Source organism: Zalophus californianus, chromosome 2 (genome assembly GCF_009762305.2).
Source record: "Zalophus californianus isolate mZalCal1 chromosome 2, mZalCal1.pri.v2, whole genome shotgun sequence".
Lineage (NCBI taxonomy): Eukaryota > Metazoa > Chordata > Mammalia > Carnivora > Otariidae > Zalophus > Zalophus californianus.
Genome location: NC_045596.1, coordinates 32,712,882 through 32,732,149, shown reverse-complemented (window position 1 = coordinate 32,732,149; position 19,268 = coordinate 32,712,882). Strand labels below are relative to the sequence as shown.

The 19,268-nt window shown below is 39.4% G+C and overlaps 1 protein-coding gene across 2 annotated transcripts in view; it reads left to right on the top strand.

Moving 5' to 3' along the window:
* The first annotated feature begins 543 nt into the window (after positions 1-543).
* The window catches only part of SMIM14 (small integral membrane protein 14), an 84,116-nt gene continuing 65,391 nt past the window's right edge, over positions 544-19,268 (top strand). The window contains exon 1 of one of the 2 annotated variants that reach the window (XM_027599486.1): positions 544-780. Coding sequence is in view for 1 of the 2 variants with exons in the window: in XM_027599488.1 (XP_027455289.1) it covers positions 1,242-1,296 (55 nt within the window). In the remaining variant the exon portion in view is untranslated. Of the gene's footprint in view, positions 781-1,226; positions 1,297-19,268 lie in introns of those variants that run through there. The other variant, XM_027599488.1, reaches the window with a different exon arrangement.

Here is a 19,268-nt window from a genome sequence, read left to right as displayed (position 1 = left end):
TAATTTTAGACAGCTTTCCGGGTGCAAAAACGTTAGGGAGAGTAAAGTGGTTCAATAACTGCTACATTTGACATACTTTTGTGCATCGGACTAAATTCTCATCTCCAATTTTCACCCGGGCCTAAGTGAGCAAAAAAAACCCCCAACAACCCCAAAACAAACCAAACACACACAAAAAACCCCACAACTCTACAGGGGTACTGTTTCTCAGTAGACACGAACTTGCGCCCACCTCTACTTCTTCCCTCGATATTCTAAGGACTCAGGTCAGAGGAAGCCACCAAATCAGGCAAAAGGAGACGTACAGCAAAGGACATTGTTTACCAAAGACGAAACAGAGGTTACGCGGGCCAGTTCAACAGACACCCGGCCTCGCCCTCTTCACTTCACAGCGCTCGGCCCCACCCCTCCCAACCGGAACTGCAACCCCAGAGCTCTGCGCCCCCACGAATAGCGTGTCGCTCGCGCCCGCCCCGCCTCCTCCGACGCACTGGGCAGGCGCGAAGCGCGCGCATGCTCTGCAGGCGGGCGGCTGGGATCTTGAGTCGCTGCAATCTGTTGCGCGGCCGCCCGCGGGAGCCGGCAGATCCGGGTCTCGTGGCTTAGAGTGACGTGGTCAATCGAATCAAAACAGAGGAGGGGAGGAAGCCAGCGGCCAGGAGCAGCAGCGGCCGCGGCGTCCCGAGCAGCCGCAGCGTTCCGGAAGCTTCAGGCGGTCTTTCTGCCGAGCCTTGGTCCCGGCCCCCATCCTCCCCGCCCCGTCGGTTGTTGTCTGGGCGGGTGAGTGTCTTCCCCTCTACCCCCGCCGTTTGCCGGCCCACCCTCCCCTCACCCTGTTTTTCCTGGGGGCTCTTCAGGCTCTGGGGGACTGCGGCGGCTGCGGCAGAGCGGAGCTGGCTTCTCGGGCTCGGTGGTTCTCCGGCCGGGCTGGTGACTCTTCACTGGGAAAAGCCGGCTGCTGCCGAGCCCGCGTCCCCCGGCGAAGAGCGAGGCAGAGAGCCTGCAATTTGGCTTTCTCTGCAGGAAACCGGGGTCGGGGCTTAGGAAAGTAGACGGCAGCCACGGGTGGTTTTATTTTTAGGGCAAGGCAGTCAGCTCGGGTGGAGGCGTATAATGGAGTAAAAAGAAGAGAGTCGTAGCGGGAAGGAAAACCCCACAAATCCTGAAATCCACACTGTATCATTTACCTCCGTTTCTCTAGGTTTGATGAAGTCATTAGGATGCGTCCTTTGTTGTGATTGATGAAAGAGGAAAGCTGCCATCCAGAAAGCGGGAGCTTTTTTAGACCTTATTGTGGTGCGATTTGAAAGTATTCCCTTTTTATGTTTGTTCAGTAAGTGGAACCAGAGCTGACAGTAAAGAGGTAGCACCCGTTATAAAGATATAATGTGCGATAAGCTGGTTACCGGAGCACTTGAAGTCCAGTGTTGCTGTTTAAAGCCAAAGTTTTCCAAAGTGGCTGCTTCTGTGTGTGTTCGGATTTTAGCCAAGATGATATTTGTTAGCTGTAGAAAGTCAATAGGATGTTTTGAGTTTTCCTAGTTTGCAGAATCGAAGATAACGGCCTTAATAAGAAAAGGTGTCTTGGTTTCGCTTCGAGAGTCGGATGAGCCTCACGCACTTAATACCTGTGTTTGTTGAAGAGACCTTCCAGTTTTTGTATTATTATCAGAAATCGTTGGCAGCTCTACATACACAATAACTTGGATGGTGTTTTAGCCTTGAGACCCTTAGGAGGCGGTCTCATGGCCCAGTTCAGTGGAGGTTGCAGAAAGCTTGCGTTCCCTTCCACTTCAGGTGATCGGCCACGCAGATTCCTCTAGTGTAGCTTGCTTCAAGCTCTGCTACCTTCCGCGCCCCCTGGACAGCACAAAGGAGACCAGAGGACCAAACCCCCTTTTTGCCCTAACTTGGTGTTTAAAAAAACCCTCCCCTTTTTCTTGTCCCCAGAGAACTGATTGAGGTGTTTCTTTGGTAAATGGCAAGAAAGAACAACAAAAGTATGTGCTAATTGATTGCCCCTTATGAAATTCAGGAAGAGTACTTAGGCATTTAGACCACTTCCTTGAAGGGTGTTTCCTTGTGTGGTAGATCATGGACCTCTTAACAAATTTCTTTCTCCTGTATGTACAATTGAGATCTTTTTTCTTAATACCACAATTGGAATCCTGCTGATTTAGATAAATGAAATTATGTTTCCTTGAAAAAAAAATTTTTTTTTTTACCTTTTATGTAACCTGAATTGAATGTTCTGGCTTATATGAAATAATTTATAATTGGAGAATTATTACAGTTAATAAGGAAAAAAGAAGAAAATAAGTCAATAATCCTGCCATCCAGAAATGATCAAAATGTTGGTAGTGATTTATATCCTTCCAGACTTCTTTTTTGCAGTTATACATTTTACACAAAAATGGTATACTGCATATGCTTTTTCTGTAACCTGCTCTTCTACGTGGTAGTACTTTGGAGTAACAAAATTTATATTTTCATGGAGAGGGACTTTTGGACCTTAAATTAGGGTATATTCACTGTATGTTTGCCAAACCATAATGATTAAAATTATGGTTTTATTTTTTTTTTAAAGATTTTATTTATTTGAGAGAGAGAGACCGAGCAGAGGGGAGAGGCAGAGGCAGAAGGAGAAGCAGGCTCCCCTTGGAGCAAGGAGCCTGATGCAGGACTGATCTCTGGGATCATGATCAGAGCCGAAGCAGATGCTTAACCGACTGAGCCACCCAGGGGTCTCTAAAATCATGATTTTAAAAGATTTCCTCCCAGACTTCTGTGATAGCATTAAGAAGTTAATATGCATTGTGTGTCACTATAAGGTTTTCTTGTTTAACTCTTGGGAGAGCAGGGACAGAATGGCCTAAGCTGATGATAGAACGTTTAAAAGGGTTTTGCTGATTTAGTGATTCGATTCAGGTAAAGCTTTAGTTCTGTTTGATAGCTACACTATGCTCCGAATGCTGACCACCTGGCTCGGCCTCTGTCGGTGAGGTCCCCAAAGATTTTACTTTATGAATCACACTTGTGTTGGATATATGTCCGTTTAGCCCATTGCCTTCTTGGTGGTGCCAAAAGAGAAGGAAATGTCCCCTTCACCTCAGCTTCAGAGGATAAATACTTATTAGGAAGTATCCTAAATATGCTAACAACCCATTCACATCCCTTAGTCATAAACGTCCGTAAAACCTTTAAATCTCAATTTTTATCCCCTATCTCTTGGGTAATTAGTTCCAGATGCTTTCTACTTATTTTGTGACTTAGTACTTTTTCTCTGATTTGCCTTTAAGTATAGTGTTTAAATATGTATTCTAAATTTGGCCACCACTTCCCATTGCTACTGATTCTACCTTTGCCAACTCTCACTATCTCTTACCTGGCCTATTGTAGTAACATCCTGGTCTCCTGGCCTCCCCTTTGGCTTTTTATGGTGCATTCCTCTTACCAAATCACAACATGGTAAAAGATCCTTTAAAGTGTAAATCAGATTATGTTACCCTTTTTTTGGAAAGCCTTCCATCATGTTCAGAATAAAATCCAAACTACATGTTTTGGCCCTGCCTCCTTCCCTTAACTCACCATATATCCCTCTGCCTAGATTAGTACCCCGGAGACTGGCCACGTCAGTTTCTTCCTGTTTTCCAGCCCTGCTGGCACTGTCCCTGGAACTTGCCAGGCTTGTTCCTGCCTCAGGGCATTTACGATTGCCGTACCTCGTGGCTTCAATATTCTCCCAGATCTTGCTGTGGCTGATTCCATCATGTCATTCAGGTCTCAGTTCAGATGTTGTATCTTTGAGGAGATTGCTCCCTAATTATCTCTCCATTCCCTTATTTTCTTCATAACGTTTTGTACTATCTGGAATTTCCTTATTTTTTATATTCTGTTTCCTACACTAGAAATTAAACTCAGAAAATGGGGACCTTGTCTGTTATTTTCACTGCATAGTAGGAACTCAATGTTAGTTGAATGAATGAACTTGCTGAACAGGTGCTGAACATACTGTTAATTGCTGAACATACTGTTTTATTTTATTTTATTTTAAAGATTTTATTAGAGAGAGAGAATAGAGAGAGAACATGAGAGGGAAGAGGGTCAGAGGGAGAAGCAGATTCCCTGCTGAGCAGGGAGCCCGATGTGGGACTCAATCCCAGGACTCCAGGATCATGACCTGAGCCGAAGGCAGTCGCTTAACCAACTGAACCACCCAGGCGCCTCGAACATACTGTTTTAGATCAGTTCTTTGTATGGAAGAATCCTAGTTTTTAGCCTTTTTTTTTTTTTTTTTTTAATAGGGCAGTGGCTTGATTCTCTTACTTCAGTAATTCTTGATGTTTGGGCAAGAGAATGGCCACATTCTATTTTATGTTTTATTTTTATGTTTAATTTTTTCTCCCCCCCACGTTCTACTTTAGACTTGCAGAATTAATCCCTGGGAGGAATGGGTCCTAGGAATCTGCATTTTCAACAAGCCCTTGAGGTGATTTTAATGCATATCAACGTTTAAGAATGTCCCTTGGTATTGTAATGGCCTTTCTCTGGGAGATTACTTCTTGCTTTATAGTAGTAATGATAACTACCGTTTTGGGGAACAGTCTTATGTGTTAGGTACTATGCGAAAAAAATTACGTGTTTTTCATTTAATTGTGGAACAAGTTAGGTAGATATTCCTCCTCCCATTTTACAAGTGAAGGAACTGTGATATGGTAAGGGGCGGAAAGTTGGATTTAAACACATCTGTTAATCGTTGTACCCGACTGCCTTGAACTAGAGTTTAGAACTGTACACAGTACTTGGTTTGAAAGGCCATGTTTTTGTTAAGGGCAAGATAGTGTATGCTATCCCATTTCCAATCCAGTCCTTAATGAAGTCCATTGTTTTGTTGGTCTTTTTGCCTGAGGTTGCACGGGCAAAGTTGCAGGAGATGACCTCTGCAAACACTCCTAGTTTTTCTTGCTTTGCTGTATTGAGAGCCTACCAGATTTTATTTGACAGAGAGACACAGCGAGAGAGGGAACACAAGCAGGGGGAGTGGGGGAGGGAGAGAGGGAATACAAGCAGGGGGAGTGGGGGAGGGAGAAGCAGGCTTCCCCATGCGGAGCTCGATCCCAGAACACCCCCCCCCCCCCCCGGGATCATGACCTGAGCCGAAGGCAGACGCTTAACCATCTGAGCCACCCTGAGCCACCCAGGCGCCCCTGCATGAGAGTTTTTAATAGGGATTGCCTGCCTCAGAGGAGAGGAGAGTATCTTTTACTTTGCATTTGTTTTAACCTTTTTGTATTTGAATTTTAAAACTATAAATGTATATTGCTTTATAAAAAATTCAATTTCTTTGAAAAATTAAAATCCTGGTTCTAAACTAATACCCAATTTTTATTTTTTATTTTTTAAAGATTTATTTATTTGAGAGAGCGAGAATGAGAGAGAGAGAGTACATGAGAGGGGAGAGGGTCAGAGGGAGAAGCAGGCTCCTCGCCGAGCAGGGAGCCTGATGCGGGACTCGATTCTGGGACTCCAGGATCATGACCTGAGCCGAAGGCAGTCGCTTAACCAACTGAGCCACCCAGGTGCCCTAATACCCAATTTTTAGATATATAATAGGGTTTATGTTTTGTTTATAACATTTTAAACTTCAGTGCTTTTGTTTTGGAGAGAGTTACCTTCTCATTGCTTATTTTCATACTGAATTTTCATTTCCTTTTTTAAATTTAGATCAAAGCACAGATGTGAGTCTCAGCTTTGTAAAAATACAAAATGAAGCTGGTTTTTGCTTGACTGCACTTACTGACAAGTACTACATGTACAGTGTTTTCAGAGTTTAACAGCTAATAAAGGTGTTTCAAATCAAGAAAGGAGTGCAGTAAGCATCCTCATGGTATATGCACCAGACTTAGAGGTCAGTGTTCTGGCTGCTCTCTTGTTTTATCTTATACCTTTAAATATATAAGTTAATTTTTTTTTTGCATAATATCTATTTTGTTTCTTTGTTACTCTTAGCAAAGGTAATGTACAGGAAACTGACTTGCTTAAAATTTTGAAGACTTTAGAAAAAACAGTGGTGTTTATTCATATTTCATTTTTTGATAATAATTGGTTTCTTTATCACAGTGGTTCTGAATATTTTTCCTGTCCTCATGAATGGCATTTATGTGCATCTATGTAGAGAGATGTTATCTAGGCATAGCATGGATGAGAGGAGTGACATGAGGTGGGAGAGCAGAAACCATAACTCCTTTCTTTTTTTTTTTTTTTTACCGTAACTCCTTTCTGTTGAGGAAATCAAATAGGCAAGCAGATGAATGAGAGAAAAAGTCTTGATTCCACTTTTAATTTATTTGAATGATTTATTTGTAAATCATTCACAAACTTATTGTGATATACTTCACAGTTTCAGAACACACTGATATTTTGTAATACAGCTATTGAAAACCAATTTCTTAACTATAACTTCTATCCACTACAATTTGGGATCACATAGTATGGAATTTTTATGTCATCTTTTATTGAATTTTTGTTTCCAACTTAGGAAAAACAGCCTTTTTTCCTTAGTTTAAGAATTTTTTATTCAGAATATGACTAATATGTACTCTTGAGTAGAAATTTTAGAAAACATTTTTCAGAATATAAAAATTTTGGTTGATATTGAATATAAAGAAAGATCATTCATTTGAAAAGTTTTTTTTTTAAAGATTTATTTATTTGAGAGAGCGAGAATGAGAGAGAGAGAGTACATGGGGGGAGGGTCAGAGGGAGAAGCAGGCTCCTCGCTGAGCAGGGAGCCCAATGTGGGACTCGATTCCGGAACTCCGGGATCATGACCTGAGCCAAAGGCAGTCGCCTAACCAACTGAGCCACCCAGGCACCCTGAAAAGTTTTGTTTGGCCATTCATGATAAATTTTACCCCAGACCTCAAGAGAATATTGGGATTGTACAAAAGTAAGGAACAGCCAGAAAAGGAAATTCATAGGTGAGGGACCAAGATTTAGAACAGAAGACTTTTTCTATTCTTTCTCTTTTATGCAGAAGAGTGATAGCTGAGCCTCAGGGGAATACAAACATGCCAAAGCAGTATACAGAGATCTTGGGCTGAGAGTAGAAGATAAATTTCAAATCTAAGGGCTTAGAGTTGAATTGGCCCAGAGCATTTTATAGCTCATAAAGCACTCTTACACATTCTTTTTTTTTTTTTAAGATTTTATTTATTTATTTGACAGAGAAAGACACAGCGAGAGAGGGAACACAAGCAAGGGGAGTGGGAGAGAGAGCAGACTTCCCGCTGAGCAGGGAGCCCGATGCGGGGCTCGATCCCAGGACCCTGGGATCATGACCTGAGCCGAAGGCAGATGCTTAACGACTGAGCCACCCAGGTGCCCCAGCACTCTTACACATTCTTATTTGATCCTCAAAACAGCACTTTAAAAAGAGTAGTTTCAGTTATCACTCCTGTTTTATAGTGAAACTGAAGTCACAGGGAAGCTAATTTATCCTTTTCTCAGTAGTGCCATAACTTGAAATATCTAAGATGCATTCTTTCTGCTCTCCCATGATGTTTTAGCCTAAGGTGATTCGTAGAATACAGTCGAATAGGTAAGGGAGAAAAAGGTCACTGAAGAAAGAGAAGGTAGTGTCTCAGACATAGGGAAATAGGGTCACATTAACTGAGTTTCTAGAAAAGTGGTGGCAGCCCTGGGGATGGACCTATGAGTCCTGTGCTGCCGAGATACAGAATAATTAAAGAGCTTGATGACCTTGAAGAGTTAAGCTTTTAGAAGCAATGAGATAGAAGGTTAGTTGAGAGTAGTACTTTTCTTCGATTTTGAGCTTTCTCCTGAGAAGTCATTTGTCTGTTACATTTATTTTGGCTGTTAATTATATACTGGTATGTAATTATTATTCTATGAGTTAATTATAATTAATAATTAACTTGATTGCAGGCTCTTAGAGGTAGGGGATGCCTTTTATTTCTTTTATATCCTCCTCTAAACTCCTCTTCCAGTTACTTAGTCCCCTGAAGACTTGTTAGATACATCCTTCTGAGGAAAGGAGAAGTGAGAGAAGACATGGGTTTGAATCCCATGTCTGCTTTGTGGCGTTGGGTAAGTCTGGGCCTCAGTTCTTTTCTCTTTAAATGAGTAGGTGAGAACTGCTGCATCCCCAGTTTTAATAGTACCAGTTGTCAAGTTGTGATCTGTTGAATTATGAGTAAGCAGAGACTTATCATCCTGTAATGTATATCTTATCTCTACAGTGATACCTTGCACAAGCCTCTTGGTCACAATCACCTTGTTTCTTGTATACATTAGCATTCCACTCTTTGGAAAGTATTTTGTTGTTATCCTTTCTAGCCTGCTTTAGACTCTTCCTTTTGAATAGTATGCTCTCTCTGAAAGAGTATCTTAAAGCTTTTTGTTATCCGGTAAAAATATTTTGTAAGAATTTCAGATATATATGGTTTTTAATTGTATTTTCTATTGCAAATGGCTCATTCTAAGTGGAACAATATAGGGTTATCCTTTTGGATCAGTACAGGAAATATTATAGGGAATTTGTAACTATAATTGCTTGGCTATTAATTTGAGTTTTAAAACTTGTCATGATAGAATCCAGGGAGTCTTAACTCCTAAGAACAAAGAATTGTGATATTTAGGGTATATAATGGGGTTTATTTCAACATTCAAATTTTTAAAATGTCTTTAACTTCTCCCAGGCATAACTTCAGCACAATTTTTAGCAAATGATTGACTAATTTGAACTTGTGTATGCATCCTTTCCTTGCCCACTTCCCGTCAGAGGTGCAAGTCTGTTTAAAAGTGTGTTGTTAGTAAGAAGTAATAGGAAGTCAGTTGATAGTTGGTCTGAAGTGATCTTTGTAAGCATGAAACAAATGTCACTAGCAGGATTGGTCATATCAGACAGATGTGGAATGAGTCCTGGTCAGGAATTTACATTGTGACTTCCTGTCCAGAGTCTATCTCATATTAGATGTGTGACCGTGGTCAAATTGCTAGCTTCCCTGAACGTGTTTTCCTCATTTAAAAACAGGGATAATTCTCCTGCTTTGACTTTGTCAGAAGGACTATTGTTAGCATGTGAAAGTAGTTAGCCAACCTACAGGCAAATAAAAACTATAGGTATGGCTATGTTTGATTGAGATCCATTTCTGATAAAAGAATAGAGCAAGTGAATATGTTGCAAAAAAAGTGTTGTATATGAGTGAATTTGAACACCTTATTACATTGAGATGTTGGGTCATCTGATGAAAGTAATCCCACCTACTCAGTTGTAGTATATTAGTCTTTAGCATCGTAATGATAGTATTACTAAAAAAAAAAATTAGACAAATATTTTGTTCTCCATGTTTAGTATGAAAGGTAGCCAAAGTCTTTCATTTGGTCAGTTGTCTAATTTATTACTGGATAAAAACTTCTGCATAAAAACTTGGGCTCAGAAAGCTGTTTCTAGAAGAAAATTATTTTTAGAGGTGAGCAGTTACCTCTGTGATATAATTGGGAATAAGGTTAAAAATAGAGTAGAAAGCAAACTCAGGTGTAGGCTCCCTGAATGCCCTGGAGGCAGTTCTAGCAGTTTCTGGCATATTTCAATTTCTTGGTTTTATAACTTTGGAGCTTTCATCAGTAGAATTGATGCTTTTTAGAAAAAATGCATAGAATACTTATTCTGAGTTCCCCATTTCATTGACCATCATCTCTCTTTTCTGTCTTAAAAAACAAATTGTATGCATTCTAAAAATTGTTACTTTGCCTTTTGCTTTTGCTGTGGGTTTTTATTTTTTAAAAGTTTTCATCCATGCATTTTTTTTTAAAGTTTTTATTTATTTGAAGAGACATAGAGAGGGAACACAAGCAGGGGGAATGGGAGAGGGAGAAGCAGGCTTCTCACCAAGCAGGGAGCCCGATGTGGGGCTGGATCCTGAGCTGAAGGCAGACGCCTAATGACTGAGCCACCAGGTGCCCGTCATCTATCCATTTGACAGAGAGAGCAAGAGAGTACAAGCAAGGGGAGCAGTAAAAGGAGAGGGAGAAGCAGACTCCCTTCCAAGTCCCAATGTGGGGCTCAATCCCAGGACCCTGGGACCAGGACCCGAGCCGAAGGCAGATGCCCAACCATCTGAGGCACCCAGGTACCCCGTGGGTTTTTGTTTTTTTTTTTAAATAGAAAGAATTTTGATAGAATTCTTGATCACTGTAAAGATTTGGTTGGCTAGGGACGCCTGGGTGGCTCAGTTGGTTAAGCGTCTGCCTTCAGCTCAGATCATGATCCCAGGGTCCTGAGATCGAGTCCCGCATTGGGTCCCCTGCTCAGCGGGGAGCCTGCTTCTCCCTCTCCCACTCCCCCTGCTTGTGTTCCCTTTCTCGCTGTGTCTCTCTGTGTCAAATAAATAAATAAAATCTTTAAAAAAAAAAAGGTTGGCTAGTTGAAAAGATGATTTCATCATAAATCACTTTTTAAAATCACTGTAGAAGATAATTTTCATCCTCTGACCTTGAATCAGCCTTGGTTAACCCATGCTTTCTCAAGAAGAGCCCCCTATGTTTGCCTGGGGGGGAAACAGAAGAGTGTTTTGTTTTTCTGTAAAACTGTATGTATGTATGTATGTATGTATGTATTTATTTATTTATTTCCCATCTATTTTTGTGTGAGAGAGAGAGAGCGCATGCGAGCACGACCGGGGTAGGGGAGGAAGGGGGCAGAGGGAGAAGTAGACTCCCCACTGAGCAGGGAGCCCTATGTGGGACTCAGTCCCAGGACCCGCGATCATGACCTGAGCCGAAGGCAGATGTTTAACGGACTGAGCCACCCAGGCACCCTGTAAAACTATTTTAAAAAGACCTTAAGTAGAAGAACCATGAGAGACAATGGACTCTGAAAAACAAACCGAGGGTTCTAGAGGGAAGGGGGTTAGGGAGATGGGTTAGCCTGGTGATGGGTATTAAAGAGGGCACGTTTTGCATGGAGCACTGGGTGTTATGCACAAACAATGAATCATGGAACACTACATCAAAAACGAATGATATAATGTATGGTGATTAACATAACAATAAAAAATTTAAAGAGGAAAGAAAAAGACCTTAAGTATGTTTGAAATTTTTGGTGCTAAAAGATAAAATAGTATGATTCCTTGTATTCCTTGTACTCATCAATTGGCTTCAACAATTATTTAACTCACGGCTGTTTTATTTTGTCTATACTTCTCCCTTTGCAGGATTATTTTCAACTAGATCCCAGGCATTATCTTTCTTTAACTGAAAATACCGAGTGGGATCTCTCAGAGATAAGGACTCTTTTTAGATGTGATAATTGACATTGTAGTTATGCTAAAAAAAAAAAAATTAGTAATTCCTAAATGTCCTTTAATCCAGTCAGGTTCAAAGTTTCTGGTTCTTGCATAAATGTTCTTTTACAATATTTGTTTGAATCAGTATTCAAACGAGGTCTGTACATTGCAATTGATTGATGTCTCCTAAATCTCTTCACCATATCCCTGCCATATCTTTATTTACTTTTTGCCATTTACTAATAAATCTGAGTTAGTTTTCCTGGATTTAGGTACTGCATCCAAAGTTTTTTTCCTTATTGTAAGAGTTAATATATGATCATTATATGATACTTAAAATGTATAAAGCGGAAGGTAAAATCCTGTCACCTAGAGATACCCAATGTTGAATTTTTGGTATGCATTCTTTCAACTTTTTTGAGCATGTGTTTTCCTGTGCTTTTTAACCATGTGCATGTACTATGCTTATTTTTATATCCTATTTGATACACTTTAATATTGTGATCATTTCCGCATGTCATTATGAAGGAAAATGAAACATTTGGCTGCATAATACTTTACAGTATGTATCATAATTTAAACATTCCCTTTTACCCATTTAGATTGTTCCAGTTTTTCACTCTTATAAAAATTACGAGAACCATCTTTGTACATAAATCTTTGTATTTCAGATTTTTCTTTTTTTTTGGATAGAAGCAGAATTAATTCAGAGGGCATGAACATTTTTTAACTTCTAGATTCATATTGCCATAAAAGTTATTATAGTGTGTAGTCTCAAATGCAGTCTATAGCTTACTTAAGAATCTGTTTGCATATGCTCTATGTTATTAAGATGCCTTTGCCAGCCATATTAGTCAAATGTGTTTTTTTTCCAATTCTTTTGCTCTTTTTACTTTATTTGGGATTTTTTTTTTTTAATGCAAACAGTATTATGTTTTAAATTTGTGGGTATTTTCCATTGTATGTGGTAGTTCTTCCACAATGGTCAAATAGTCAACTAAATTGTCTTCTAGAATTACTGATGGGTTTTTTTCCCTTCTTAATTGCTAGGAGGTTTTCCTAGGACCATTTATTAATCCTGTCATTTGTAATTCAGACTTTGATGTATAAATAAATTTCATGGTTGGTATGTTCAGAAAATTCTATAAGAAAGAACTTATTTCTTATTTACTAGGTCGTAGTATTATCTCTTACCCTTCTGCTTCCTCCACCTTCTTTTTTTCTCTTTGCCATCCCAGCTATAGTGTGCATCCAGATGTCTTTGATTCTGGATGTGCCTTGGGAAAATACCTGTAACAAAACTAGTCTAGTCCTTGTCTTTTTCCTTGTGCTCTTTTTTTATGTGTATTTTTAAAATGCATTTAAAAGTGCATTCCCATTTACCTTTATTTTAAACTCAGTTTGACAAAACATCATATCAACATTAGTACTTTGTGAGTTTGTGGTATTTACAGTTTCAGGGTTTTGATTTTCTTGTTAAAGCCTCTACCGGAGAGTGAGTAGGAGAAAGGAAGGATAAACTTTTTTTTTTAAAGGTTTTATTTATTTATTTATTTGAGAGAGCGAGAATGAGAGAGAGAGAGAGCACATGAGAGGGGGGAGGGTCAGAGGGAGAAGCAGACTCCCCGCTGAGCAGGGAACCTGATGCGGGACTCCAGGATCATGACCTGAGCCGAAGGCAGGTTAAGCCACCCAGACGCCCTTAAGTTTTTAATTTTAATTCCAGTGTAGTAAATATACAGCATTATGTTAGTTTCGAGTGTACAATATAGTGATTCAGCCATGCTGTACATTACTCAGTGCTCATCATGGTAAGTGTACTCTTTAGGGAAAGGTAAACTTTTCCAAACTGAGTTTGCAAAGAATGATTACCCCAGATTTAGGGCAGAGGCTGATTTTAGAAGTACCCATCGTGTATTCCATTATATACTTAGTTCTTTCCTGTTGATGATGGGATTTGGTTCATTTTGTAATACATTTACTTAAAAAGTTTAAAAACCCTTTTATATATATGTATGTATGTGTATACACACACACACAATTTTCTTTTTGAGAGAGGGAGGTGGGGAAGGGGCAGAGGGAGAGGGAGAGAGAGAATCTTAAGCAGTCTTCTTTCCCAGCATGGAACCCAACATGGGGCTGTCTTACAACCCTGAGATCATGACCTGAGCCAAAGTCAAGAGTCAGAGGCTTAACCAACTGAGCCACCCAGGTGTCCCACACTTTTATATTAACTCTAGCCAACAAATTCAGTGATGACAAAGGGTCAGATAGAGGGTTAAGAAAATTTAGCATATTTAGTCCAAGAGAAAATTGAGATGCAGTTATTTGTTCCTAGAGCTAATGGTTCTGGTGGGGGGAAGAACAAGAAGCTTACCTATATGGTTCTTGTAAAAAAAAATTTTTTGAATAGTTTCGGAAGCCACAAAATGGTGTACAGTGAAGTGTCCTTACTTCTTCTGCCCCGTAGCCACTTAGGCCCCCTTTCCAGAGGCAACCAATTATATAATTATTTTTAAATACTAAATTCTTCAGGTTTTAGATCATTTGCAAACATCTCTCTATAGATAAAAATTTATATTTAAGTTAGTAATGTGTGGGAGTTTTCGCATCAGTCTTTAGTATTTTTGGTAGAATCATTTGTTTATGTATGAATGTTTATGAATGTATGAATATATACAAATTTACATACCCTATGTAAATACATAATTGATTCAAGCAGTAAAATGTAGTATAGAAACTTACGAAAACGAAAAAATGTCATCTGATCACCTTAACAGAACCAGTACAATCATTGTAATGTAGCATAATTCTTCCCTGTGTTTAAATTCTGGGCATATAGTAATTCTACATACTTTTTCCCCCTTAATGGTAAGACTGTCACATCGAGCATCCTGGATTTCTGACTCATTTCTTATGAGGGAAATGAATTTTTAGTAATACTGCTCTTGGAAGCAGGGCAGGGAACTAACCTTTATTGAAGAAGAGAAAAAACTAGTGATTGGCAACAAAGCAGGGAGGTTAAATAAATAAGGGTACATATTTTCATAATGCAGCCTTGAGAAAAATAAAAATCAAGTTGCAGTAATTCTGGGTTCTTAAACCTGCTTTGCTTTGCTTTGTTTTCTCTCCTTTTCTTTTCTGTTCTCCTCCCCTCCTCCCTTCCCCCTCCCCCTCCTCCCCTTCTCCCTACCCTTTACCTTCTCTGCTCCTCCTCCTCTCCCCCACCCACACCCAGTGTGGGCCTTGAACTCATGACCCGAAGAATAAGAGTTGCAGGCTCTACTGACTGAGCCAGCCAGGCGCTTGCCCACCCCCTCCCCCACCTTTTTTTAAGGGCTGAATATGAGATGTATAGAGGATAAGTTGCCATTTTGTTATGTTTTGATGTAGGTGCCAGGAGGATTTATTGAAAAAGGAAAGGAAAAGACCTTTCCAAGTCATGCATGCAGTTTATGTTGGGACCTCAATGGAGCAGGGGCAGCAGAGACTGAAGACTTCAAGTCATAAAATGTAAAGGGGTTGAATGCTTGCTTGGAAGGTCAGAAATGCCTAATATGTAGTATTCTACATCAAGTAAAAATTATTAGCCTCTTGGTAGAATTACAGGGAGGGTACCCCAAAAAGTTTCTGGAGAACGATGGAAAATTGGGGAATTAAAAGTACATTGCTCAATATTTTTTTTTAAATGTTTTATTTTTTTTTTATTTATTCATGAGAGTCAGAGAGAGAGGCAGAGGCAGGGGGAGAAGCAGGCTCCCCGCCCAGCAGGGAGCCCGATGTGGGACTCGATCCCAGTATGCCAGGATCATGACCTGAGCCGAAGGCAGACGCCCAACCACCTGAGCCACCCAGGTGCCCCGAAAGTACATTGCCCAATAATGCTAATTTAAGATAAACAGAATGTCAGTAATAATCTGTTTCTTTTTATCATTTGCAAGGACTCTCCTAGGATCACCTGGAAGTAGTGTTAGTCTGCTTTTTCTTCTCTGGTCTGTGATAGTTTTGTGTGCTTTCCTTGTTTGACAGTTTTGAGGAATTTCTTATCTTTGACAGTTTTGAGGAGTACTGGTTAGGTATTTCATAGAATTCCTCTCAATTTGGGTTTGATGATTTTTCTCATGATAAGACTTAGTGTGATGTTTTGGGGGAAGAATACCACAGAGATGAACTGCCTTTCTCATCACATCTTATTAAAGGGTACATGATAGCAATGTGATTTATCACTAATGATGTATACCTTGATCTTTTGGTTAAGGTAGTATTTGCTAGGTTTCTCCACTATAAAGTCACCTTCTCTTTCAAGGTCAGAGGAGAGTTAAGCTTTACCTCTTAGAGGGGTTCAATCTACGTAAATTATTTGGAATTCTATATGGACGATTTAGTCCTTTCCATTCTTGTGCTTCCCCTCCCGTTGGAGTATTTAAAAATAAACCACAAATAACACACATGTCATTGATATGAACATTTTTTTTTTTTTTTTGACAGACACAGCGAGACAGGGAATACAAGCAGGGGGAGTGGGAGAGGGAGAAGCAGGCTTCCCGCTAAGCAGGGAGCCCAATGCGGGGCTCGATCCCAGGACTCCAGGATCACGACCTGAGCTCAAGGCTGATGCCCAACGACTGAGCCACCAGGCACCCCATTGATACGAACATTTTTATAGTCCTTTTTTTTTTTTAGGTTTATTTTTTAGTAACTCAGCACCCAGTGTGGGGCCCAAACTCACAGTCCCTAGATCAAGAGTTCAAGAGTTGCATGTTCTGCAAAGGAGCCAGCCAGGCAACCCTATAGTTCTTGATAGAGACTGTCAAATTACTAAAAGTGTTGTAGCAGTTAACTGCAGGACTAGCAGTGTATGAGTAAACTTTCAGTGTACTGTTGTACTTTCTGTGTTTTGTTTTTTAAGTGAAAGTTCACATTAATTTGCATGTATTTGATGACAGTTAAGGTGACCCTTTTTTTTTTTCTAAAGTAAACTCTATCCCCCAGTTTTGTTGGGGGCTGAACTAAAGATCAAGAGTCCATGCTCTACCGACTGAGCTAGCTCGGTGCCCAAGGGTGACTTTTTTATGTTTGTTAATTAGCTATAGTGACTCTTTTGGGAATTATCTTTTCTCTTGGGCTCTACCTTTCCAGAAATTTTCTAGAGACTCTCTTGGCTATTTTAGCTCTTTTGTCTCTTAGAAACTTAAGAGATTTATCTACCATTTTGCTTACTAGCCCCTAATTTTTAATGATCTTCAGGGTTTTGTCTGAAGATACAGTAAGAACTATTGTAGGTTAATTTAGCGTATGACTAGATGATTTAGCATATGACTAGATTATTTCCTTTAAAAATTCATGACTGAGTCTCCCAACCATTTTGTGTTAAAAGCACTTTTGAAATATTTACTGTTTTGCAGTGTGTTATAAAAATTGCTAACTCATTTGAAAATGACTTTTATGACCTTGAAACGTGTTAACGTTTATTCCATTTTGGAAATTCTTGTTACTCCTAGGTATTTGTAAAATTATCTCTTTTAAAGGAATTTAGAATATAATAGTTTCTTAAAAGGATGTAACCAAACGAAATATTTCTTCTGTAAGAGGAATCAAAATGAACACTCATATACACATACTAACATAGAAATGCTTTCCTCTCTAAATCTTTAATGGCTTGGAAGACATTTTTTTCTTTCATGTGAGTTCTTAACCTCTATGGCAACAAAAAATAGCTCCAATTTTGGTAAATGAAAGAGCTTAAGTAAAATTATCAAAAGAAAATCTAAGGTTTATTGTTATACTTTAGTTCTGTCAGCATGTCTCTGGAAGAAATCAGTGTGTTAGTTAAAACATTAAAGAAAATTAAAATACTTTCCAAATATTATTTCATATTGTCATTGGTTGTTATTTTCAGTTACTCTCTTAGGATTTTAGATCTATTTTTTTTTTTTAAGGTTTTATCTATTAGAGAGAGAGCAAGTGAGAGAGAAATAGCACAAGCGGCGAGGAGGGGCAGTGGGAGAGGGAGAAGCAGACTCCCCCACTGAGCAGGGAGCCTGTTGGAGGGCTCCATCCCAGGACTCTGGGATCGTGACCTGAGCTGAAGGCAGATGCTTAACCGACTGAGCCACCCAGGCGCCCCTAGATCTTTTTTATCGTTTGTAATTTTATTAACTGTTTAGCTAATAGTCTAAGATACATAAATATTTAAATAGGAAAAAATGTAAAAATAGTCTCTTATGAATCTGGCTTTGGAACCACCTAGAAGGAAGGGAAGCAAATAACCTATAAAACATTCTAGTCTTACTATGATATAACAATGGATTAATACTAAATAAAAAGCTATAATAAATAAATATAAAAAGCAGCTATAAAGAGCTGCTAAAATCAGTAAGACAAAAGTTTGAGAAAGAAGAAATATAAATTCCAATAAACTTGAAAAGATATGTAGCCTTATTGGAATTAGGAAATAAAAACAAAGATATATTTTTGGGACCTGACTTTCTGGCACAGATAATTTTGAGTATATCCATATGTTTTGTACTATCAGTGAAAATAATACTGTATGTAATTACTGTGTTACACACTTAGTAACATGTCCTATGTGCTGTTGATAGAATTGGCAAAGGCTTTTTGTGAATGACTGTAGGCCTAGATATTTAATTTTTTTTTTTTTTTTTTGGTATTTAGCCCCACAAAAATATGGGCACAAAGACGGTTGTTGCAGTATTATAAAAAGTTGGAAAGTCCATGGGGCGCCTGGCTGGCTCACTCAGTAGAGCATGCAACTCTTGATCTCAGGGTCATTTGAAAACCCTGTTGGGGGTAGAGTTTACTTAAGAAACATTGGCAAGTCCCTAAGTAATCTCTACTAAAGGAATGCTAAAATTGTGTGTTCATGTTTTTGGAGTAGTATGTAGCCATTAAAAAGAATGAAGTAGAGTTATATGTTTTGAAAAGTCTGAAGGTTTTTTGTTTTTTTGAGATTTTATTTATTTATGTGAAAGAGAGCACAGGGAGCGGTAGGGGTAGAAGGAGAAGCACACTCCCCACTGAGCAGGGAGCTTAACGCTTAACCAGCTGAGCCACCCAGGCGCCCTGGTCTGAAGGTTTTTTATGCTATAAAAAGGTAAGTTGCAGAATATGTATAATATGATCCGTAAGAGCCACCAAAATGATATATGTATATATGTATTTATAAGGGTGTACATACATATGAAAAGACATGCAAGTATTCATACCAGACTATCAGTGGTGGTACCTTTGGGGAAAGGGAGTAGCCTTGGGGAGGGAGGAATGGGAAAGTTGACATTTTCCATTTTACTCTGTATACTTCTGGGGAAGTATACCCACTGATACCAAGTGATCTGATAAAAATATGTAACACTGATAACTTTGCTGTTTTATGATTTGCTATTAAGAATGTTTAGCCTCATTAAGAACCACTTTTAAGGGGTGCCTGAGTGGCTCAGTCAATTAAGCATCTGTCTTTGGCTCAGGTCATGATCCCGGAGTTCCGGGAACGAGCCCTGCATTGGGCTCCCAGATTAGCAGGGAGTCTGCTTCTCCCTCTGCCCTCACCCAGCTCATGCTCTCTCTTTCTCAAATAAATAAATAAAATCTTTTTTTTTTTTTTTTAAAGAACCACTTTTAAGAAGTTTATTTCCCAAGGAATCAGTCCTGTATATAAACATGTAATTCCAGGGCATAATTCTAGAAAATAGGATAGTGAAACTACAATATCTACTTTTTCACCTTTTCCAAAGTTTATAAGTAGGCGATTAAATTTGACTTCCTGAAGGTGAAATAAGGTAAATTAAACCCACCCAGCATGAGCTGGAGTGTTTAAGGTTCTAACAGCAGATCATAAACTGGTTAACAGCACTGGAAAGTTCCCTCAGCTTATAGAAACAGGATGACTCAACTGACTTATTACAGCTGAACTCTACCAGGGAAGGTCTGCTAGTTGCAGCG